Genomic DNA, 26,887 nt, shown 5'->3' with positions numbered 1-26,887 from the left:
ATCTCAATTCCATCATTAAGCCATACAATGGAACGTGCCTTTCAGACTTTTCGACACTGATTGCTCCGTCTGCCCCGCAGGGAACACAGACGTGACTGTATGTATGTATTAATAATTAGTATCTACATACATACATACATATTATCACGTCTATATCACTTGCCGGATAGACAGAGCCAACAATCTTGAAAGACTGAATGTATTGTAAAAGTTAATGCAAAAAGAATTTCTCAATTCGAACCAGTAGTTCCTAAGATCAGCGCGTTCAAACAAACAAACAAACTCTTCAGCTTTATAATATTAGTAAGTATAGATTGGATAAGGCATTCGTCGTCCATCTCACCCGATGGTAAGTGACGATGAAGGCCAAGATATTACATGCATATCCAAGAGATACCCTATATATTCCACTTTCGAATGTTCGCGGACAGAACTTGCCTAGGACAAAATCCAGACTTAGATCGTACACCATTTTGGAAGTTGGACTAAGCTTAATATATCCGAAAAAATCCACATTCAAATCGAAGCAATACGAGTAGTTTTCGCGTTTTGCGAGTAAAAACATACAGACTGACAGGAAATTCTAAAAATCATATTTTTGGCTTCTATTGGGCTTTTATAGATTCCCAATGGTAAGTGACGATGAAGACCAAGATGCATATCTAAGAGATACCCAGTTTTTCCACTTTCGAATGTTCTTGATTCAGAACTTGCCTAGGACAAAATCCAGACACGCGCTATATTTTTTTTAACGGCTACTAGACTGAAATCAAAAGATAATTCTTAATTATCTATGTGCTCTATCATTTTATCATTTAGTTAATAGATAGGGTTAGCTAATATTTGGAATTTGATAAAATATCTGCATACGTAAGAAGGCATATGAAAAAGTCTAAAATTCCAAGCACCAATAGAATGTCGTAAGTATAAAAATGCGACTAAGGGATTGCAGAACTCATATAAACTTGTAGGTGATGGGCTAGCAGCCTGTCACTTTTTGGATCTCAACCCTGGCATTAAGCCGAACAGCTGAACGTGGCCCATCAGCCTTTTCAAGACAGTTGACTCTGTCTACCCCGCAAGGGATATAGACGTGATTTTATGTATGTATGATTTTTCTGGAGTTCCCACGGGAGCGAAGTCCCGCGCAGAAGCTTGTACTATAATAACATTCGAGTTGTTTCGCGAATTTTCGGTCTAAGAATATTTCCAACACATAATTTTACATCCTTTCCCCAACGACGGGCCCCATAGAGTTAACGCATATTTTTTGTAGAGCTGGCACAATCAGATTTGAATAAAAAAATATATGCAAATGATATTTATAGGCTCACGGGTAACGCCCTCACTTCTCTTCTGTAAAAAGTTTTTTTCTTTTTTAGAAGACTGAATTTTTAAAACTGAATAATTATGTATACCTATGCTACTACTAGCTAGATCATTGAAAAAGCTGATACCCTTGCCATCAGAGGGGTGGGGGAGGTATTTTTGTATACTTATTTTTAAGTTGGGCCAATCCTAATACATCTGAAAAAATCCACATTCTAATCGGAGTAATAGTTTTCGCGGTTTGGGAGTACCGACATACAGACAGACAGGAAATTCTAAAAATCATATTTTTGGCTTCTATTGGTCTTTTATAGATTCCCCGTGTCGATTTTTAGCAATATGTTTCAATTACATCATCGTACATCGATCAGTTACTTTTTTTATTATATGTATGTATGGATGTGAACTTTTATGGATTTTAATTGCCACAAAAGTTAACACTGTTTTTTGACGCTCTATTTTAGTTTGCGACTAGCGGCCCGCCCCGGCTTCGCACGAATGGACATATTTTTGTTTTATATTTTGAAATAAACAAAGAGTAAACATTTCTCTTAGGCGATAATATTTATTTTTACAATTATGTACTATATTTATAGATGTTTATAAAATTATAGATATACATATATATATATAATTTAAATTACAAATCTGTGCACCTAATCAAAGTTTTTTAAAGTGGAATATTTTTTTTATTAGTTTTGATTTTTTTTTACATTTTTTTGTGCTGTGTTCCTCACAAAAATTATCTCAGTTGGTCAAAAAATATAATGTATTTTTATTTTATTATAAGGTGAGTATCTAATGTAATTTTGCAGAATATTAGTTTTTGCGTTGTATATTTTTTTATGTTTTATAGTTGAAGAATATTTTGCGCGCTCTATAACATATGTCACTCTAAGCCCGACCGACAGAGAATGGTCGGGTACTTTCTCCTCAATCAATAGAGGCCAAGGTCGTCCATTGACCTTCCAGGATGGACTATAAGTACTAAGTCTTTAATCATCACATCATCCTGGTGTAAATCCCGGTTGCATCTCCTCACTGGAGAGGACCCTGGGTGCGCCTATAACTATAGCAGCAGCATCGCACGCGCGACGCCTTTTTTATCGCGCGATAAACTATCGCTGTTTCAAACATACATACATAATTATCACGTCTATGTCTACGGGGTAGACAGAGCCAACAGACTTGAAAAGACTGATAGGCCACGCTCAGTTGTGTAGTTATATATAGTATAAAATGGATTTGTGAGATTCATGTAGTGACAGGTTGCTAGCCCATCGACCTACAAGAAGAATCACAAGTTTGTTAGCCTATCCCTTAGTCGTCGCCTACGACATCCATGGGTAAGAGATGGAGTGGTTCTATTCTTTAGTGCTGAGAACAGCTGTTTCGCTTTTTTTATATGATGTGAAACTGGACCAGACGATAATTTTACGCGACTTAAAAATGCCACGGCGGCTGACTTGGGTAAGTCAGGTTTTAACACGAAGCGACTCCCATCTGTATGAAATAACCTTCAAAATTTAACACATATTGGATCATGGTTACACGTCATGAAAAAGGGTATGTTAAGATGGTTCGGTCATGTGGAGAGGATGAATGAAAGCAGGTTGACTAAGCAGATATTCAAGGAGAGTGTGGAGGGAAAGGTCGGAGTGGGAAGACCTAGACGAACGTATCTTGATCAAATTAAGGACGTCCTGGTAAAGGGTCAGGTCAAGAGTACCAGAAACCGCCGAGCTTGCATGAAGAGAGTTATGAATGTCGCTTCATCGAAGGAAGTATGCAGAGATCGTGGCAAGTGGAAACAGGTAGTCTCTGCCTACCCCTCCGGGAAAGAGGCGTGATTTTATGTACGTATGTATGTTACACGTTCAGTTGCCTGAATGTGCATGTCTTCACTATTTTTTCCCTCTCCGTAAAAGCAAGCACCTTAATTCTTAAACAGTTTCAATTATTTATGTCAACTTACCACGGGCGTATGAAAGAAGGGTCATAGTGCTGCCCACCCCATATTTTAGAATTTCACTAACAGAAAACACCTTATAGTTTAACAAACGTACTCCGTAATGATTCATTTTCTACCCCAGAATAGCGGAACGGAAAAACAGTCAACAGCACATCAACCTACCCAAATTCAATTGGCCTCTATTACCGCGCCACAAAACTCCGTGGGTAACTCGAAATGCGATTGACTGTACCATACAATTTGGAGTTGAGACTTTATTATACAAATTAATAAAGTCAAAATTGTCCTTGACATTATTGTTATCATTTTAATTGATGGTGTTATGTAAAGATTCGGACAGAAGTAGAAAAAATTATATTTTTCTAATAAACTTGAAAATAAGATATTCCTGTCATTCCTTCATCACCCTGGTAGTCTGAAAGATCATTTAAAGTTATATTTCACTAGAATTTGCCCGCGGCATCGCCTTTATTAAAAGAATTTATTATCTACATTCTACGCGTATCCAAAATTTTATGATTTTGCAAAGAACAAACAAACTTTCTTTCGCATTTATAAATTTTTTTTTACATTAATTATTTGGAATTTGGCTTACAGTTTGCATTAACTGTCGTGGGACAGGCCCTCCCTAAAAACTGTAGATACGCCCATGCTACAAGTTTATGCGAATTTATACATAGCATTGAGAGAGAAAGTATTGGATCACTGTTTTATGAGACACGCACAGTTATGCATTTAGAAAATATATTAAACTAGCTAACTTAGGTACGTTGTTATGCCATATAAATAATTTTTAAGTAATTTCTAGTTAAAAAACAAATGTTAAGGGTGGACAACCCTTATCACTTAGAGGTATGAAAAATAGATGTTGGCCGATTCTCAGACATACAGATATAATTGAGATTCATATAAAGTGACAGGTAGCTAACCCGTCGCCTAAAAGAAGTATTCCAAGGTTATAAGCCTATCCCATAGTCGCCTTTTACGACATCCACGGGAAAGAGATGGAATGGTCCTATTCTTTTTCTATTAGTGCCGGGAACCACACGGCTTGGATTTTGTTCCTGTTTTAAATGTTTTATATATATATATGTATATCTAAATTTATTATTTATGATTCGAAACAACCGAGATAAAATAAAGGTACGTTACGTGCGCGTTTAATACCTGTATCTGTTACTAGCTGTGCCCGCGACTTCGTCCGCGTGGAATAGTTATTTTGGGCATCATTGAAGCCCTCAAGTAGCAGCGTGATGTTATATAGCCTAAAGCCTTCCTCGATAAATGGTCTATTCAACACAAAAATAATATTTCAATTCGAACCAGTAGTTCCTGAGATTAGCGCGTTCAAACAAACAAACTCTTCAGCTTTATAATATAACTATGTATAGATTATCTCAGCAACGTGGTAACATAAAGATTTAAATATTTGGCAACACCAAAGCGTTAAATATTTTTTTTAATCCTGGCTACGAGTAGGTTTAAAAAGGATTCAATATGCTTGAAATGATCATATGACGAGTAAAATGAACTAAACCGAACTAGATATTAAATACTTCCTTATTATTTAACCGGTAAGTATGTCACGACCGTGTGGAACGAAAAAAATGTGGAGTAGCCACCATTTATTTTTATTTTGTACTAGAGGCCGCCCGCGACTTCGTCCGCATGGAAACCCTATCAATCCCGCGGGAACTCTGGGATAAAAAGTAGCCTATGTGTTATTCTGGGTCTTCAGCTACCTACATACCAAATTTCATGGTAATCGGTTCAGTAGTTTTTGCGTGAAAGAGTAACAAACATCCATACATCCATACAAACTTTCGCCTTTATAATAGTAGTAGGAATAGTAGTAGGATTTCTTTTTTTTTTTTTATTAAATAATAGATTAATAATATATTAATTATTAAATAGATAAATAAATATATACAGGACTAATAACATTGATTCAGTTGGCCTCGAAGTAAGCTCGAGACTTGTGTTACGATATACTAACTCAACTACTATATTATATAATAAATACTTATATAGATAAACATCCAAGACCCAGGCCAATCAGAGAAAATTCTTTTCTCGTCATACCCTGGCCGGAATTCAAACCCGGGACCTCCGGTGTCACAGGCAAGCGTATTTAGGTATTAGCCAAAAGATAGGAGTTACCTTAATTGTAATTGTGTATCCGGTGTAGGTAGTAAATAAATCACTTAACTCACGGAAATGTTTATAAAGTTTATTTAACAGAAGGCAAGATAAAAGCACAGTGAATAGCAAGATAGAAATGAAAGATCACAGCACAGATAGAAAGAAAAGTTCGGAAGAAAAGCTATAGCTAGAAAGTTCAGCTAATTGCGTACGTGCGTAATAATGTAAACAAAGCGTTAGCAATGAATGCACAAGCGACGTGAGCTTCGCGTCAGGATATGATCTCGACTGGCCGATGGTCAGCGACGGCGGCCGAGGAATGCGCTCGCGCAACGCCCAGCGAAACCGGTTTTGATCTACGGGGATAATACGCGTTTCCATAAGACCGCGACTACAACTGACTGGTACACGGCACATCCGATACGATATTCAATATTGATATCATGTATATTAGAATTTAGATTGTAAATATAAAGTGTAAACATTATTAATATTTAGAATTAAGAAAGTGTATATATTGTAAATAAATAAATTGTAAATATAAAATTTGTTAAGGTTTGAATTGTAAAATATAAACGTGTATAAATAAAATGGTAAAATGTATAATTGATAAATGTATATATATCAGTGTGTATACATGCAAGGTAGGTAGGTCACCTACATCACTCCCCTCCAGAGACCGTGTCTACGGGCGATAATAATCTGGGAACTTAACGCGTCGACCAGAACGCGTTGTGGTTGCTTGGGAAGGAGTGGTTTCAGTAGATTTGCTTAGTGATGGTGGGGATAAAATGTTTTTAGCATACCTATCACTACTATTGCTACTAGTGGGGATGTCAGACAGCATGTAGGCTGGTTTTAGCCGATCAATAGATACTGTGACGATTCTATTTTTGACCTTTAGTTTATAAACTTTGGGGCCTCTTTTGACCACTTCATAAGGGCCATTGTAAGCGGGTTGAAAAGTACCACGGACAGTGTCATCTCTGACATATACATGACTAGAAGTGTCCAGGTCTTTATATATAAACACTTTATCCTTATTGTGGTGTGAAGTTGAGACGGGTTGGAGATTAGTGGCAAATGAGCGTAAGCGAGCAGCGAAATCGCGGATGTCGGTGGTGTGGCAAACTGATTTGTCACCAAAAAAATCACCTGGCATTCGTAGGGTTTCTCCATAGAGAAGTTCAGATGGAGTGGCCTGTAAATCTTCTTTAATCGCATTGCGTATGCCCAGTAAGACTAAAGGCAAAGTTTCCGTCCAGTTCACATCGCTATGACACGTTATGGCTGTTTTTAGTTGGCGATGAAAACGTTCAACTAATCCGTTACACTGGGGATGGTATGCGGTTGTTTTTCGGTGTCGGAATCCTATTTGTTTGGCCAACTGTTGGAATAGGGACGACTCAAATTGTTTTCCGCGATCGGAGACTATATCTGTAGGACAGCCGTATCGGGAAATCCAGTTGGACACAAAGGCTTTGGCCACTGCTTCTGCGGTAATTTCGACGAGTGGGACAGCTTCAGGCCATCGCGTGAAGCGATCGACTGCTGTCAAACAGTATCTAAAACCAGCAGATGGTGGGAGGGGACCAATCAGGTCTATATGGACATATTTGAAGCGTGCTTTCGGTAAATCTAAGGTACCTAATGGTGAAGATACATGACGATTTACCTTGGCTCGCTGACAAGCCAAACATGCCTTAGACCACTCACGACAGTCTTTCCTCATTGAAGGCCAAACATAACGTTGAGCAACTAATTTTGCACTAGCGTTTGCACCGGGATGACTAAAACAGTGAAGATGCCTAAAAATCTGTTGACGGAACTCGTTTGTGACAAAAGGTCTGGGAGTCGGGGTGCTGACGTCGCAGTACAAAAAAGAACGACTCCCTGGAACGGTTGTTTTTTCCAGACGAAGTGAAGTTTCGCCTTGAAGTATTTTGGACAGTTCTGGATCTAATTTTTGGGACTTAGCGAGAAGCTCTAAGTCTACCGGCATCTGCAGTTCATCAACACGGGAAAGAGTATCGGCTACGACATTGTCTTTACCAGCTACATGACGAATGTCAGTTGTGAACTGCGAGATGTAGTCCAAATGCCTGTACTGACGGGGTGAGCAATTGGCCTTGCGTTCGTGGAAAGCAAAACACAACGGTTTATGATCAGTGTAGATAACAAAATGTCTAGCCTCTAACATAAACCTGAAGTATTTGATACTTTCGTAAATAGAAAGGAGCTCTCTATCATACGTAGAATAACGTTGTTGGGAGGGGCTCAATTTGCGTGAAAAGAACGCAAGCGGCTGCCAACTATTATTAATGTGCTGCTGTAAGACAGCGCCAATTGCGATATCGGATGCATCCGTAGTCAGAGCCAGTTTAGCCTGAGGGTCTGGGTGTGCCAACATAGCTGCGTTAGCTAAGCTTTCTTTGCATTCGTTGAAAGCTCTTAGCGCGTCACCTGTAATGTTGACTGGTTCTAATCCTTTTACCGATCCCACAAGCAAGGCATTCAGGGGAGCCTGGATTTGAGCAGACTTAGGTAGGAATCGCCTATAGAAATTAATCATACCCAAGAATCTCCTAAGCTGCTTGATGGTTGTAGGTAAAGGGAAATCAGCTATGGCCTGGACTTTATTTTTCATAGGTTTAGCGCCCGAATGAGAAATGGTGTAGCCAAGAAAGGATACTTCGGGCTTGCCGAAAACACATTTGGCGGTATTAATAAGAATACCATATTCTTTCATTCTAGAAAAGATTTGACGCAGGTGGTCCTCGTGTTCTGTCTCGGTTTTAGAAAATATTAAAAAATCGTCCAGATAGGGAAAACAGAAATCGAGTCCACGGGTCATCTCGTCGACGAACCTTTGAAAAGTTTGGCCAGCATTTCTCAGACCAAACGTCATATACGGAAATTCGTATAGTCCGAAGGGTGTAGTTATTGCCGTCTTCGGGATATCGTCCGCGAAGACGGGGATCTGGTGGTAGGCTTTAACCAAATCTATTGTTGAGAACACATTACAGCCTGATAGATTGTTAGCAAAGTCGTGTATGTGCCGTATCGGGTATTTATCAGGGATCGTTCTTGAGTTGAGTTGCCTATAATCGCCGCATGGACGCCAACTATTATCTTTTTTAGGAGTGAGATGAAGAGGCGACGCCCATGGACTGTCAGAAGGACGTGCTGTGCCGTTTGCGAGCATAGCGTCGAATTCCAGCTTGGCGATTTTAAGTTTATCTGGAGCTAATCTCCGAGGAGAACAAGAAACTGGGGGGCCTGGAGTGGTTCTTATGTAATGAACTGTGTTGTGTTTAGGCGAATGTGGTGTACCAGCAGGTCGAGTTATTTGTGGAAACTCACCGAGAATGTTGAAATACCTCCCTTCGCCAGTCAAGACCTTAACACTCGGTACGGCTGATTCTGTAAAAGAAATACTAGCAAAAGTTGAAACATTGGTGCTGCTGTCAATTAAGCGTCTATTTCTTATGTCTACAACTAAATTATAAATACTAAGAAAGTCCACACCAATGATTGCCTTGGTAACGTCGGCCACGATAAACTGCCATGGAAAGTCTCGACGAAGTCCAAGATTTAAATTCAACTGTACTGAACCGTAAGTGTTTATTGTAGATCCGTTGGCTGCACACAACTCATAGTTTGATTTAGCACGTCGTTCGTTGATCATGTACCTCGGTATGACGCATAAGTCACTTCCGGTATCAATGAGGAATTGAACTTTGGATCTGCTATCAACCACGAACAAGCGACCAGTCATCTGCGGGCAATCGTCAGTCGCCATTACCGACTGCCCTGGGAGTTTTCCGCCTTAAAATCGCAGGGGGTGATGCATTTCCTGGCTTTGCCTCCAAATTTAGCATGGTACCAGCACAGCGGTTGCTTCCTATAGCGCGAATTGGATCGGCTGCGGTTGCGGTTACCATAATTGGATCGATTCTGCGATCTGGAACGGTTATGGGCTGTCAGGGCTTTCACCTGCCTAGTAAGTTCCGCAATCTGTTTCGCCATATCTTCCATAGTTATGGCGGGATGATTTGAAGAAGACGTGGATGCTACCGTAGGCGCTGGAGGTGCGATGTCCTGGATACGGTCTGCTAAATCTGCTAAGGTTTCTATTGGTGATGAGGCTTGCGAAGCGATGACCTGCTGCATGTTGTGAGGGAGGCGGCTCGTCCAAATAGTCCTCACAAAATCTTCGGGAACGCCGGGTCCAGCCAAGTGTTGAAGGTGTCGAAGAAATTGGGATGGCTTTCTATCACCAAGCTCTTCGTGCATAAGAAGTTGCTTGACCTTCTTCTCCTTTGAGGCCGACAATCGCTTTATGAGTTCACTTTTAAGCTTTTCGTACTTGTTGGCAGCCGGAGGGGAAACAATAATATCTTCAACTTCTGCAGCATATTGGTTATCTAACTGAGATATTACATAATAAAATTTTGTCGTATCAGCGGTGATGTTAGATATTAGGAATTGGCCCTCCAACTGCGCGAACCAAATCATAGGTTTATCTGGCCAAAATGGTGCAATCCGAACTCCGACTCGGTAGACGTCCGATGGTACCGTGGAAACGCGCGCTTCGGTAGTGTCGCGTTGACCAAAGTCCGGTGCGCTTTTTTCTCGTTGTACCGACTTCATTGATTCTTCGCTATCACTTGCCATTTTCTGTGGTTCTTGAGACGGGGTCACCAGTTTAGGTATTAGCCAAAAGATAGGAGTTACCTTAATTGTAATTGTGTATCCGGTGTAGGTAGTAAATAAATCACTTAACTCACGGAAATGTTTATAAAGTTTATTTAACAGAAGGCAAGATAAAAGCACAGTGAATAGCAAGATAGAAATGAAAGATCACAGCACAGATAGAAAGAAAAGTTCGGAAGAAAAGCTATAGCTAGAAAGTTCAGCTAATTGCGTACGTGCGTAATAATGTAAACAAAGCGTTAGCAATGAATGCACAAGCGACGTGAGCTTCGCGTCAGGATATGATCTCGACTGGCCGATGGTCAGCGACGGCGGCCGAGGAATGCGCTCGCGCAACGCCCAGCGAAACCGGTTTTGATCTACGGGGATAATACGCGTTTCCATAAGACCGCGACTACAACTGACTGGTACACGGCACATCCGATACGATATTCAATATTGATATCATGTATATTAGAATTTAGATTGTAAATATAAAGTGTAAACATTATTAATATTTAGAATTAAGAAAGTGTATATATTGTAAATAAATAAATTGTAAATATAAAATTTGTTAAGGTTTGAATTGTAAAATATAAACGTGTATAAATAAAATGGTAAAATGTATAATTGATAAATGTATATATATCAGTGTGTATACATGCAAGGTAGGTAGGTCACCTACACGTACTACCGCTGCGCCAAAAAGGCCGCCAAATAAAAAGAATATCTAAATGAAGATCTTTTTTGAACGTAACGCTTTTTACATATTTATGAGCTTTCGTTCAAAAAAAAAACAACACCACAGCTACTCCATAGTTTCTTTAGTCCGAACAATCAAACACAGTAATGTCCGTTGAAAGTGGCGCGCGCGACGTGAGGAAAGCCGAACTTTCCCCATCGGCTGAATCACCAGGGTCGAGTGGACTCTCTGGTATGTACTTAACAAGGTTCAATTTTATGGATCCGTACTTTTAAAACGTCCTCTGTGGCGCAGCGGTAATACGCTTGTCTGTGACACCGGAGGTCCCGGGTTCGAATCCCGGTCAGGGCGTGATGAGAAACGAACTTTCTCTGATTGGTCTGGGTCTTGGATGTTTATCTGTAGGTATAAGTATTTATTATAAAATATAGTATCGTTGAGTTAGTATCTCGTAACACAAGTCTCGAACTTACTGCGAGGCTAACTCAATCTGTGTAATTTGTCCCGTATATTAAAAAAAAAGGAAAGTCCTTTTAAGTGCGATTTGTGCTTGCGCACGATTGATGTAGTCGTGAGTTTTTAAGTTATATTTTTAAAGCAACGGAAAATTAAGGTGTTGATAGTGAATTAACGATTTTAAACAAATTAACCGTGGATCTTTAAAATTTTAACTGATTAGAAAAATATCTTTCTTTATATGAGCCGTGTCAATATTTGTTTGTTTTTGATTAAGTAACTTCATTATTTATTTGAAGATTTCGTGTTAAATTTTTAAAAAGTTTTTTACGATTATTTATCGTAAGCTTATTAAAATATTTATTCTTTTTATATGCAAAACCAAAATGGGATACTACTTAGATTGATCATGAAATATTATAATAATACTCACAATTTTTTAAATCACACCTTATTTCATTCATATAACACTTTTTAAAATTATAACTATACGACACTTTAGAGGTATGAATGCCTTTTTTGATTAATAAACATATACTTAAGTATTTTTTCATACATCAAAATATTTTCATCAATTTTATTCTATGTAGGTATATTTATACCGTGTGGAACCCGGCACCAATATATTAAAGAATAGGACCACTCCTCTCTTTCCCATGGATGTCGTAAAAGGCGACTAAGGGATAGGCTTATAAACTTGGGATTCTTCTTTTAGGCGATAAGCTAGCAACTTGTCACTATCTGAATTCTATTATTTTATTCTATTCTATAAGCCAGAAAGCTGAACGTGGCCAGTTTTTCAAGTCTGTTGGCTATGTCCACCCCGCAAGGCATATAGACGTGATTATATGAATGAATATATTTATTTTCAGTTGCCTTATTTAAAAGAAAATATCTTTTTTACATTTTTTGTTTTTGTATTGATGTAGTAATTAAATTAAATTTGAAAACAAAATACCTTTTCAACAGATGCAAATAACACTATGCAACACTGAATTAAAATTAGGTATAACGGTCACTAAAAATAATCACTCCACTTTCGTTCATAGTGCCCACTTTCACTAAGTGCCCGCGTGCAGTCCCATCAAACGTGATTTAGTGACTGATGATGGCTGACCACTTTTACCGTCACTAAAAAGTCGTGATGATTTAGAGTGAACGTTGACACTGCGTAGAGTGCGCTATTGAACATCTTATAATTTACTAGAGGCCGCCCGCGACTTCGTCCGCATGGAAACCCTATCAATCCCACGGGAACTCTGGGATAAAAAGTAGCCTATGTGTTATTCTGGGTCTTCAGCTACCTACATACCAAATTTCAATTGGTAATCGGTTCAGTAGTTTTTGCGTGAAAGAGTAACAAACATCCATACATACAAACTTTCGCCTTTATAATAGTAGTAGGATAGGATTAAGAAACATAACAGGTCTAAATTCGTGTGGTTCCCGACAATTTTATAAAATTCATACATACATATGGTCACGTCTATATCCCTTGCGGGGTAGACAGAGCCAACAGTCTTGAAAAGACCGATAGGCCACGTTCAGCTGTTAAGCTTAATAATACGAGTAGAATTGAGATTCAAATAGTGACAGGTTGCTATCCCATCGCCTTTATTGAAGAATCCCAAGTTTATAAACCCATCCTTTAGTCGCCTTTCACGACATCCATCGGAAAGAGACGATGTGATCCTATTCTTTTTTTTATATTTGCGCCGGGAATCACACGGCATGAGTATATCTAATGTAAATACATATTTCTATGATGCAAATTTAACTACATACATAGATTTATTTATTTTCTACTGTGGATTTTCCCTATAACAAACTTTTTCGAGTATTTACATTTTGTTCTATACAAATTTACAATGCACTTCTGACAGCATATTACTTACTGCAATTGTACATCCTTATTAAATAATGTGTCGTGTGGTTCCCGGCACCAATACAAAAAAGAATAGGACCACTCCATTTCTTCCCCATGGACGTCGTAAAAGCGACTAAGGGATAGGCTTACAAGCTTACATACTTGGGATTCTTTTTTTAGGCGATGGGCTAGCAACCTGTCACTATTTGAATCGCAATTCTATCTTAAAGCCAAATAGCTGAACTTGGCCTATCAGTCTTTACAAGATTGTTGGCTCTGTCTACCCCGCAAGGGATATAGACGTGATTATATGTATGTATGTAGAATAGGACCACTCTGTCTGGTTACCATAGATGTCGTAAAAGATGACTTGAATCTCAATTCTATCTATCATTAAGCCAAACAGCTGAACGTGGCCTATCAGTCTTGAAAAGACTGTTGGCTCTGTCTACCCCGCAAGGGATATAGACGTGTAGCATGAGCTGTCCTCGCTCGCATTCTGACGGTGTAATAAAGGCTTTTTTGAATTGAGATCGTCTGTGTAAACTTTTACGACGATTAAAGTCACAGGCAACAGCTAGTCAGTCATAATGCGATAGTTCACTACTTGACACCGCGTTATAATTTTATTTACTTCTTAACACGTCGAGGCCTTCTGTATATTATCTAACCAAGTACTATATATATACTTACATACATACATAAAATCACGCCTCTTTCCCGGAAGGGTAGGCAGAGACTACCTCTTTCCACTTGCCACTATCTCTGCATATTTCCTTCGCTTCATCCACATTCATAACTCTCTTCATGCAAGCTCGGCGGTTTCGGGTACTTTTGACCTGACCCTTCACCAGGACGTCCTTAATTTGATCAAGATACCATATATATATATATGTACTTATCTACACTAATTGTTATTGAAGAGCGGGATCTCCTAACACAGGTAATTATTTACTGAAAAGGAGATCCCTGTCACAAATATGCTCATGTAAACCATGGTACAGAAATAAAGATTTATTATTATTTATTATATATATATAGTAAATTTGATATTTAAGGACGTCCTGGTAAAGGGTCAGGTTAAAAGTACCCGAAACCGCCGAGCTTGGATGAAGAGAGTTATGAATGTGGATGAAGCGAAGGAAGTATGCAGAGATCGTGGCAAGTGGAAAGAGGTAGTCTCTGCCTACCCCTCCGGGAAAGAGGCGTGATTTTATGTATGTATATAGTAAACGGTTGGCAGACGTGAAGTGAGACACAAAATAGTGTAATTTATATAAACGCAATTTTAATATAAAAAACAGAGATAGAGAATTATTAGTAATCACATCTTTATCAGCTATTCCCTCAGTCGCTTTTTACGACATCCAAAGAAAAAGATAAGGAGTGGCTCTCTCCTTAGTTGCCGGGAACCACACGGCTAATAAACTTGAGATTCATCTTGTCGACGATGGGCTAGCAACCTGTCACTATTTGAATTTCAATCTATATATATAAAACTCTTCCGTTACTGAGTGACTGACTGACAGACAACGCACAGTCGAAACTACTGGTCGTAGACAGCTGAAATTTGGAATGTAGGTTCCTTGGGATATGTAGGGGAGCACTAAGAAAGGATTTTTGGAAATTCAACCCCCAAGGGGGGGCAAAGGGGTAAAAACGTTTCTATGAAAAATCTTATTCCTTGGGTTTATAAACTTGAAACTTGGCATGAACACGTACATAGGCAAGTAAATATGTTTGACATTATAAGTTTTTTCAAACTACCCTCCAATCGTGATTTAGGGGGTGCAATTGGGTGACTGATTTATTAACGCACAGCCGAAACCGCTCGGTATAGGAGTCTGAGATTTTGAACAGAGGTTCCTTTAGTAACATAAGTGAGCACTAAGAAGGGATTTTTGAAATGTCAACCCCCAAGGGGGGGAAACGGGATAAACTGACCCGGGGCTGCGGGAAAGTTCTAACGAGATACCGTGGCCCCGGAACGCAAAGGGCAACTGAAGGAACGAGGTGGGTTTTAGTCAGTAAAAGTCTGACACTCCCTTCCGTTCCACCCAGAGCGGGAGAGGTCATTTGATGATTTCCCATCCTTAAAAAAAAAAGACTTTGTATGACAACTTTCAGTCGTCTCTTTAACATACATAATAACATACATAATAACATACATAATTATGTACATACATGCATAACATTAATAACATCACGCCTTTAAATCCCTATTTTGTGTTAACACTACCCATACAAACAGCTAAAAGGAAACAAGTGAAGAGACGAAATTTGTCCGCATCCATTTTCACCTAAATTCTTAACGTTAATGAGATTTACTTTTTATTATCAGGTCAACCTAATAGCCCCACATGTACGTATAACTTCGTAAGAATTTTCTTTCAACTCCCAACCGTTGAGGAGTTGTACCTTCCATCATCAGCTCATTCACATGAGATGATGACTATCAGACGCAAATACTTAAACAGATCTATGAAATTCTCAAAAACGTAATTGCCTGTAAATTTGAGGTTTGCCCTTGATTTCCCTGGAATACCATCATCAGATCCTGACTAGGTAACAACGGGACCAACTTGAAAGTATACTCTACCGAACAAAAAAAGAATCACGTAAATATATATATAACCGAATTACACGTGGGCGAAGCCGCGGGCGGAAAGCTAGTTCCATTATAAAGCCGTACAACTGAAAGTGGTCTTTCAGACTTTTCAAGCTCGTTGGCTTCTGTCTATCCCGCAAGGGATATAGACGTGATTGTATGTATGTATGTAGGTATAATCATAATCATAATCATTTATTCCTCGAATATGGTTACAATGTTGGTCTTAGTATTTAGGTACAGTTTCTGTGAACACATAATTCTACCTCTTAAGGCGTCGGAATTATATGTATGTTGTGAAGTTGACGTTGTTGAAGAAAATGCTGCAGTGCAGTTTGTTACCGCTTCTTCTGCACTGACGCCTTGGAAGCGGCAGTAAACTTAGTTTTTAAGTAATTTATTTGACGTCAACCAAGTTGTTAAACCATACGACAATTATTAAGCGATATAATAGTATCCTATAATAATGAATAAAAAATTTTGAATTTTGAATTTTTTTGAATTTTGAATACATATAATTTAAATTAGTAGCATACTTAATCATACTTAATCAGAGAACAAAAAATCATCGATGCATGAACGCGGTAAAGCGTGAACCTTGTCCATTAGGTACATTAACCGTTAAACCTCCGACGCTCTACGCAAATGACACACTCCTAACTCGTGGTCTTAAGGCGGACCTTAGGGCTCGTTATAAGAAAAGATTGTGCTGGGATGCCAGTAATTTGATGAAAATGATATAACAACGTGCCGTGTGGTCCCCGGCACCATTACAAAAAAGAATAGGACCACTCCATCTCTTTCCCACGGATGTCGTAAAAGGCGACTAAGGGATAGGCTTATAAACTTGGGATTCTTCTTTTAGGCGGCAGACTAGCAACCTGTCACTATTTGAATCTCAATTCTATCACTAAGCCAAACAGCTGAGCGTGGCCTATCAGTCTTTTCAAGACTGGTGGCTCTGTCTACCCCGCTAGGGATATAGACGTGATCATATGTATGTATGTAATGATATAACAACGAAATAATTAGACTTTTTAAATAAATTGGTTCTGATTAGTTTTAGAACTAACATCACGAATTTTTGATCTAATGCGGGTTAGTTACCCCTGCAAAGGTTACGGAGGTCAGATAGGAGTCGCTTCGTGTAAAAACATGACTCACCCAATCCAGGATCCATGGTCAAGAGCTTACCCCGGGCTCCTCTTCAGAGTGGTGAGGATGCAACCGGGATTATAGCCAGGAGGAAGAAGAGTTTTAGAACTTTTTATAAACATAAGAATGGGTTATGGGCACAGAAGAAGTATCCTTTAATAAAAAAAAACATTTCAATTGTTTGTATTGTTCTTATCATCTTATCTTCTTGATGTAAAACATTTTTTGAGAAGGGTTTAGAACATGTTTAAAAAAAACTTGTCATAACATGTTCCTACATAGGTGCATTAACTAGGTCTGTCAGTCAGAACTAAGTCTAACTATTTTGAAGAACAAAAAAAAAGTGTTTTCTTTTTTATTTTTTCATAATTTTTCTTCTTCAGTATAATACGTACAGTTCAAAAATGACTTTTTACGTAAGAAATGTAACTTTATACGGACTTCAATGATTCGCTTTAGAGCCATTTCTAAACTTACACACGTCTTTATCCCTTACGATTTAGACAAAGCTAACAGTCACAAGACTTGAAGGCCAAGTTTAACTGGATGTCTTAATAGAATTTTGCGAATACATTTAACTGTTAAAAGCGCTTGTGATTTAACGTAATTATGAAACTCGACTGTAAGTGCCCGAATTAAACGTAGTCCTTGAAATGATGTCATCTCTTACTTTCAATTGCAGAAAATATGCATGATATATGTATGAGACTGCAATATTTTAATGCTGATTAACTAATGCAAATTTTAACATTTAGTGGTAGGTTAGGCAGTTAGGCGAAATCCCATAAAAAAATATGATAACTGACGTCTTTGCCCCAAAAATGTAGCGCGCATGCTTAAAACTCATTCAGGAATCAGATAGAGACGAACGCATAGGTGTGAAAGAGATGAGAACAGGGATTCCAAAAATCAGGGAAAACCGTCCCAAGTCAGAATTGACTCACATAGTTACACCTTACTTCAGGCCGTTATATCATCGTTCCATTTTTAAAATAACCGAGGAATGCACTTGACACAAATTTCAAAATTCGAACTCGATATATTTTTAATGACATTACATGATTAACACGCGAAGGAATAAAGTGTCGCGCGGCCAGTAACAAGGCGTGAACACTAACTGCATTAGGTCTAGATTTTAGGTCATACAACCGTCTAATACTAGTAGACTAAATTGATGTACCTAAGCCGTATATTTGTACTTACATGTAAGATGTGAAGATGTTGTTGCTATTACGGTATGACGTGTTCAACCAGCACTCGGCATAAAAAAAACATTGGGCAAATTAACTGATGTCAGTAGAATTATGATTTTGAAGGGAATTAAATCACTGGGTCGGCACTGAACAGGTTATAATTTAATACTTATTTATAAATAGTACGCGTTTATTTGTAGCCAATATGTGTTCCGGTAAAATGTATGACTGGCCGGTTGTAATGTTGATTTTTGGATGATTTAACAAGTGAAATGGAAAAAAAATCAATTGGTAACGCGTTCGTAGACGGCCATTTTAATATCTGGCTGGCTGGGTCGTCGGGGGTGCTTCTTGCGCATGCGTGAAGCGCATCCCGCCGCCGCCCAGACGTCCCGTCACTCATAGACAAATGTGATGGTTTTTTTTTTTAATTAAAAATGGAACGTTCTATTTCAGAGTTGTTAACGTCGCGTTTAGCAAATTTAAAATTAGAACTAGTATGCAATAAGTAACATAGAACAACGATTAATTAAGTAGGATTATTTAAAACAAAATGTGCAATTAGGGAATAGGTTATGGGCGGTCTACAAAATTGTGCCGTGTGGTTCCCGGCAACAATATAAAAAAAGAATAGGACCACTCTATCTCTTTGCCATGAATGTCTCAAACATGACAAATTAGTAAATGCATCATTATAACTTATTATATTTATATTATATTACATTATATCCCAACTAATATAAATAATATAAACATATAATTTTAAATGTGGAAGTAAGTTTGTTGACAACTGAACGTGGCATCTTTCAATTCTGCTGGCTCTGTCTACCCCGCAAGAGATATAAACGTGATTATATCTATGAATGATTGAAAAATTTGTTTGTTCATTTAAGTTTCGTTATCTACTAAACCAATTTTGATAACACGTAAACTATAGATCCCGTGGGATTTGCGTGAAACCTGAATTCTTTTGTAGGTGGCGTTAAATTCGCGCGGGCGCATAGAAGCTAGTCTTTATTATAAATCCTACATTTTCCTGTATTTATCAATGTACGCATATCCTTTTAGGTATCCTAGCCTAGTGCTTAGCTAGTATGACCTATGTTTTTAAAGTAACAAAGTGAAGTGTGCATGAAATTCAAATATTAACATAGAAAAATGTTTAGAACATTTAGAACATTCATCCTTTCGATTAGAACATATAAATTGTGTTTAATTATACAAGTGCTTTGTAAATTTCATTTCGTATATGTTACTCGTAAGTATAGTTTATACATACATAAGTATATACATAAAACCACGCCTTTTTCCCGGAGGGGTAAGCAGAGACTACATCTTTCCACTTGCCACAATCTCTGCATACTTCATTCGCTTCATCCACATTCATAACTCTCCTTATGCAAGCTCGGCGGTTTCGCGTACTTTGACCTGCCCCTTTGCCAGGACGTCCTTAATTAGATCAAGATACGTTCTTCTAGGCCTTCCCACGTCGACCTTTCCCTCCACACTCTCCTTGTATATCTGCTTAGTCAACCTGCTTTCATTCATCCTCTCCACATGACCAAACTACTCGTATCTGAGCATTCCCGTTTATATATAATAATTTTATATTACACATTGTAAAAAGATCAAATGCCAACGAGAGCTTCCGATACAAAGGTACAAAGGTGAATGAAAGCAGGTTGACTAAGCAAATATACAAAGAGAGTGTGGAGGGAAAGGTCGGAGTGGGAATAGACGAACATATCTTGATTTAATTAAGGACGTCTTAGAAAAAGGTCAGGTCAAGAGTACCCGAAACCGCCGAGCTTGCAGGAAGAGAGTTATGAATGCGGATGAAGCGAAGGAAAAATGTAGTCTCTGCCTACCCCTCCGGGACAGAGGCGTGATTTTGTGTATGTATTTCATTTAAAAACCATATTTTTATAGACACAGGTGCAACTGAACTTGTATGCGACTCATCGGGTGATCCGATAAGTTATTGGGAAAACAATTCACGAGGTAAGCTAATAATATCTTTTACATATACATTACGTCTATACCCCTTGCGGGATAGACAGAGCTAACAGCCTTAAAAAGACTGACAGGGCACTTGCAGCTGTGTGGCTTAATGATAGTATTGAGATTCAAATAGTGACAGGTTGCTAGCACAAGTGCCGTGTGGTTCCAGATACTAAAATCATAATCATTTATTAATAAAGAATAGGACCACTCCATCACTTTCCCGTAGATGTTGTAAAAGGCGACTAAGGGATAGGTAATGAACTAGGGATCTTTTTTGTAGGCGATGGGCTAGCAACCTGTCACTATTTGAATCACAATGTATGTAGGTATGCTAGCCCATTGCCTAAAAGAAGAATCCCTAGTAAGCATATCCCGTAGTCCCCTTTCACGACATCAATAGGAAAGAGATGGAATGATCCTATTTTCTTTTTTCTATCGATGCCGGGAACCACAAACGGTGTTTAAATATGTTTAGTTTGATATAATAGGCTTTTAAACTTGGGATTCTTATTTTAGGCGATGGGCTAGATCCTGTCACTATTTGAATCTCAATTCTATCATAAAGCCAAATAGCTGAACGTGGCTTGTTAGTCTCTTCAGGACTGTTGGCTCTATCTACCCCGCAAGGGATATAGACGTCTGTATGATATAATTATTTCAACTTTTAAAAAGGTATCGGATATTTTTTTTTCTTCAGATCCACCGAAGGTCTACTGCCAGCCGGGTGATAAGATAATTTTGACAGTTCATCAATATAACATACCAACGTATTTCATGAACTTTCGCATTGAGGGTAGCACTCAAATGGAAACCGTCAAGCGTGAGTTGGACCCGTCTAGCCGGGGTCTCGCAGGTATGACATAATTATGTGGTAACAAAAAGCTGAACGTGGCCAATCAGTTTTTCCAAGTCAGTTTTTGCTCTGTCTACCCAGCAATGCATATAGACGTGACTGTATCTAGGTATGTTTGTATGTATGTATTTATGTTTATTTGTATACTCACTACCCTTGCCGTGTGGTTCCCAACACTTTAAGACCACTCCCAAGTAACAATTAGGCGCTAAAGTAAGATTTATAATAAGTCTATAAAAGCGCTAACTAGATTCTAAAGTGGTTTATGGGTGTAACAAATTAGTGTTAGAGCGCGCTCTAACCCTACTTTACCCCCGAATTGGGCACAATTTTTATATTACTTAAGGTTGTATAATGACGGTATACAAGAGTTATGGTAATTGGCTAAGAGGTACAATTAGTGCTATAAGAAAGTTATTATAGCGGTAACAGGATCTCTTAGCGATACAAGAGGGGTAAATAAGCGTCAACTGACTCCTTAAGCGGTACAGTAGAGATACAAAGGCGTTAATTATATTTTCAAACGCTAAAAGGGAGGTAAATAGGTGTTTTGTAACGGTCTGAAGCTATTCAAGATAATTAAACTAATTTTGTGATCTAATAATAAATAATTTTATTTTCAATGGCTATAAGTTTAGACTAATGATTTTTATATTAAACAAAAAAAAGTGATATTGTATGGTGAGAAAGGAAGCATATTTTTGCTGCGAAGGGAAGTACACTGTGAATATGTTACATATTTATTGGCAAATAATTCGAGCGCCCGATGTATGTTGTCTATTTACTGAAAACTTTTCCACGTATTTACAACAATTTTTGTTTATTTTGGTTGCGACGCCATTGTCAAAAACAAGTAGTCAATATAAGAAATACAGTAGTGACCTTAAGCGCTATTACTTTACCTTTAGTCACAAAAAAGTAACAATAGACGCTATAGGATCTGTTATAGCGAAAAATTATACTCCTATTTGACTTAAGGTAATGCAAGAGAGTTTTGTATAACTTCAAGCATTTGGTTCTATATAAGATTAAATAAACACTATTGTAAGGCTGGTAGCGCTTATTAACGCTATTGTGCAACTTTAGGTTCTTGTAAAGAGTTTATTATCACCTGCATAGCACTTTTGGAGGTAGTAGCTAATTCTTATTCTTATTTAGATCTTAGAGTTCTAAGATTCACTTAAAGCTATAACACAAAATGCTGTGCATGTACAACAGTGTTAAGATTTGCCATAATACATCCATAACCTTTAAGCTCGCCTAATTGTCGCGCTTGTAACTCTGTATTATAAGTAGAAGTGATATACGTTACTTGGTACGCCACTTTATCGCCAATAGTCATAAGTGTTGCTACTGTAATGCCTTTGTAGCCCACTAAGTAACAAAATAAGCTCTAATCGTCGCCTAAATGTTTGTTGGGACTCTTATCTCTTTCCGGTAGATGCCGTAAAAGGCGACTAAGGAATAGGCTAATAAAATTGGGATTCTTCTTGCAGGCGATAGGCTAGCAACCTATCACTATTTGAATCTCAATTCCATCTTAAGCCAAACAGCTGAACGTGGCCTATCAGTCTTTATAAGACTGTTGGCTCTGTCTGCTCCGAAAGGGATAATGACGTCATTGTAAATCTCAATTCTATCTTAAGCCAAACAGCTGAACGTTGCCAATCAGTCTTTTCATTACTGATGGTTCTGTCTACCCCGCAAGGGATATTAAGACGTGATTAAACGTACGTACGTTTTTCCTCATCATGCAATAACTAGGTATTCAACCAAATATCAAGTCACTAAACCCAGCGGATTGGGCTATTCGTGGTTAAGTCAGTCAATCAGTCATTCACTTTCTTCTTTTATACATACACACATATATAATCACGTCTATAACATTTGCGGGGTAGGCAGTGCCAAAAGACTTATAAAGACTGATAGGCCTCGTTCAACTGTTGTTTGGCTTAATGATATATTATTCGTATTCGTATTGAAATAACTAGTTCTACATTCATTCATGTTTTTTAATGTAGACAATGTGCATTCGTCCATGATTTAGATTTAAGAGATGTATTTGTATATTGACGTCCGATGAAAATGTTTGTTGTGTAGTTTGTTCCGCCGCTTCTTCTACACGTGCGCTTTGGAAGCGGTAGTAAGTAGATATAATTAGATTTAAGTTATGTGACGTCAATAAGTGATACCTTGTATCCAATTTTGAATATAAATCTATTCTATTCTATCACTATTTGAATCTCAATTCCATCTTAAGCCAAACAACGTTTGAACGTGGCCTATCAGTCTTTTCAAGATTGTTGACACTGTCTACCCCTGACGGGATATATATGTAATTATAAGTATGTAGGTATATATAGCTTTATAAAAGAGGTGTTTTTATAACTCTTTTGGCTCTGTCTTCCCCGCAAGGGTTATAAACGTGATTATATATGTGTGTATGTATAAAAGAAGAAAGTGAATGACTGACTGACTGATTTGAGACTTGATAGAATTAAGATCCAAATAGTAACTTCTTCTTTGAAATATTTATGTTTTCAGATTTAGCACATAACAACAGTGATCTTTCTTCTATTCTATTCGAAAAAAATGATAATTATAATTACTTTGGACGAGAGAATGATAAAACAATCACCTTTATAACGATAGAAAATAATTCATTGAGTCATGTAATGACAGCATGCGACCACAAAAAATGTCACAAGAAAGAAATGTATAAACTGAATTTTGAATCTGGTAAGTTTTTCTTGTTTTTATGATCTCAACTTAAGATAACTGACATCCAACGCCAATTTTTCCTCCCCCTCTTTTACTGTACAAGCTGTCCGTCTATGGAATGCTCTCCCTGTCGATATCAGGAAAGCCCAGACTATTGATAGTTTCAAAAATCTCGTTAGGTCTCATTATCTTTCTACTCTATCCTAACTATATGTTATTATTATGTATTTATGCGTATTTATATTGTTTTTATATGTATTATATATAGATACTAGCTGTGCCCGCGACTTCGTCCGCGTGGAATAGTTATTTTGGGCATCATTAAAGCCCTCAAGGCTGAATAATTTTTCCCGTTTTTTTTCACATATTCCATTATTTCTTTGCTCCTTATAGTTGCTGCGTGATGTTATATAGCCTAAAGCCTTCCTGATAAATGGTCTATTTATTATTTGAAATTACTTAAAAATTGTTTATATGGCAAAACAACGTTTGCCGCGAAAGTTAGTACGTATGTATATTATATTATATAGTGTAATGTCTTTATTATTTTTCTTTCAGAAAATTATTTTATACATCGCGTGTTCTACACTGTCAATTGGAGTACTGGATGTGATTGTAAGTCACTTTAGTCGCACTTAAGAATATGATAAATCCAGTCTCCTTCTTTTTTATAAGTTGTTTTAGTTTTAATTTGAGTTAAATTTAATGCGGTTTCGGGTCAAAAGTACCCGAAACCGCCGAGCTTGCATGAAAAGAGTTATGAATGTGGATGAAGCGAAGGAAGTAGGTATGCAGAGATCGTGGCAAGTGGAAAGATGTAGTCTCTGCCTACCCCTCCGGTAAGGAGGCGCGATTTTATGTATGTATGTATGTAAATTTAATTAAGTTTTCTTTTTTATTTTTTCCTGTTCGAAATGTCAGAAAGGGGATTTTCTGAGGAAGGTTTATGTCTGTAAACGCTACTCGTTTGAAACCGGGGCGGGTCGCTAGTTCATATCACTACATAGTATAAAACAAAGTCGCTATTTTAGTCTGTTTGTCTGTATGCTTAAATATTTAAAATTACGCAACGGATTTTGATGCGGTTTTTTGTAACAGGTAGAGTGATTCAAGAGGAAGGTTTTCATGTATAATTTTTTCCGAATTTTGCACCCGTGCGAAGCCGGGGCGGGTCGCTAGTTCATATCTAAAATAAGTGTTTCGTTTCAGCTGTTGACATAAACTTGAAACGATCTATTAATTCTTCATCTTCTTCTTCGACCACAGTAGAAGTTAATACCGAAATGGGTAAGTTTTACTGGGTATGTATTTTCACATACATACTACGTCTTTATCCCTTACGAGGTAGACATAGCCAATTAAAAAATGCAATAAATAATTATGACTTAAATGCTTGGCGTGTAAATAATATTTAGCGTGCAACCAAACAAACAAAAAAATTATAACACAGTTATGTTATAATTTTTTTGTCGTCGTGTGAATTTATGGGATGCGATAAATGATGTGTGCCGTGTGGTTCCCGGCACAATAGAAAATAATAGGATATTCTATTTCTTTCCCATGGATGTCGTAAAATTTGACTAAGGGATAGGCTTATAAACTTGGGATTCCTCTTCTAAGCTATGGGCTAGCAACCTGTCACTATTAGAATCACAATGCCATCTTAAGCCAAACAGCTAAACGTAGCATTTCAGTCTTCTCAAGACTGTTGCCTCTGTCTACCCTGCAGGGGATTAGACGTGAATATATATATTAATGATTGAGTATTGAGTATCGGAAAGACTTATACCTACGTCATGTATAACTGACGATTGCTGATGTAATTTTAATTCAATTGTCATTGAAATTAGAATGATGTCTCTGCCTATCCCTCCAGGAAAGAGGCATGATATAGTTATGTTAGTATGTTCTTAGTTAACAAAACTCAAACAATGGACAGAGCTGAAAATAAGATCAGGATAAACCGATCAATTTCCTGTTCTCAATAAAAATACAGATCAGTGTGACCATGACACGCTTAGAGATAAAATTAAATGAAATTTATTTATTAATTCGCGCGGCAATTAAGCGCTAGTTATATAATACACACATATAATCACGTCTATATACTTTGCGGGGTAGACAGAGCCAACAATTTTGAAAAGACTGATAGGCCACATTCAGTTATCCTTTTATAATATTATAAATGCGAAAGTTTGTGAGTATGTCAGTATGGATGTTTGTTACTCTTTCACGCAAAAACTACTGAACCGATTACGATGAAATTTGGTATGTAGGTAGCTGAAGACCCAGACTAACATATAGGCTACTTTTAATCCCGGAGTTCCCACGGGATTGATAGGGTTTCCATGCGGACGAAGTCGCGTGCGGCTTCTAATATAATAATAGTAATTTAATGTACTTAGATAGAATTAAATAAATAAATAAATATATACGGGACAAATTACACAGGTTGAGTTAGCCTCGAAGTAAGTTCGAGACCTGTGTTACGAGATACTAACTCAACGATATTATATTATATAATAAATACTTAGATTTTACTTAGATTGAATGATTGTTATTTGGTCACCCTAGTGGTACTTGCGTATTGGTCATGATTTAATGACGAATTTGTACAAACCACGCAACCAAATATCCATCAAACATATCATGTGTAATTATATCGTATTAACAAAATCATATCATGTATATTTCGTTAAGTATATTAATTATTTTTGTGAATGTTGCTTTTTCTGCTGACACACAGAGTAAGTGGTTACTTTTTTTTTACCAATACCAATAAAAAATTGACCAAAAACGTTGGGTTTCAAAATGTTTCTTTTATTTTTAATGTAATTTTTTGCCATGTGGTTTCCGGCGCCAATACAAAAAAGAATAGGACCACTCCATCTCTTTCCCGTGGATGTCGTAAAAGGCAGCTAAGGGATAGGCTTACAAATTTGCGATTCTTTTTTAGGCGATGGTCTAGCAACCTGTCGCTATTTGAATCTCAATTCTATCATTAAGCCAAATAGCTGAACGTGGCCATTCAGTCTTCTCAAGACTGTTGGCTCTATCTACCCCGCAAGGGATATAGAAGTGACCATATGTATGTATTTCATTTTAACATATTGATTTTATTTCCAGCTAAACCACCAAGTCATCCAATCATTCCAACGCAGAACAACGAGAAATATGACATATCGACGA

At 37.7% G+C, this 26,887-nt stretch overlaps 2 protein-coding genes across 2 annotated transcripts in view; both read right to left on the bottom strand.

Annotated features, from left to right (window-relative positions):
• LOC106143100 (putative fatty acyl-CoA reductase CG5065) overlaps nt 1-18,420 on the bottom strand; it is a 37,469-nt gene extending 19,049 nt beyond the window's left edge. Inside the window, exon 1 of the mRNA XM_013345086.2 lies at nt 18,131-18,420. The gene's annotated coding sequence lies outside the window, so the exon portion shown is untranslated. The remainder of the gene's footprint in view (nt 1-18,130) is intronic.
• On the bottom strand, nt 9,245-10,120 carry LOC106136109 (uncharacterized). Its single transcript, XM_013336558.2, has one exon. The coding sequence runs from the start codon at nt 10,118-10,120 to the stop codon at nt 9,245-9,247; it is 876 nt and encodes a 291-aa protein (XP_013192012.2).
• Nucleotides 18,421-26,887: the final 8,467 nt, after the last annotated feature.

Source organism: Amyelois transitella, chromosome 30 (genome assembly GCF_032362555.1).
Source record: "Amyelois transitella isolate CPQ chromosome 30, ilAmyTran1.1, whole genome shotgun sequence".
NCBI lineage: Eukaryota > Metazoa > Arthropoda > Insecta > Lepidoptera > Pyralidae > Amyelois > Amyelois transitella.
Note: the sequence above shows the minus strand (reverse complement) of the source record. Positions and strands in the feature narration are given on the sequence as shown.

Bases quoted from the DNA above. Each gene is read 5' to 3' on its own strand.
- LOC106136109 (XM_013336558.2), bottom strand. From the start codon at position 10,120: ATGGCAAGTGATAGCGAAGAATCAATGAAGTCGGTACAACGAGAAAAA.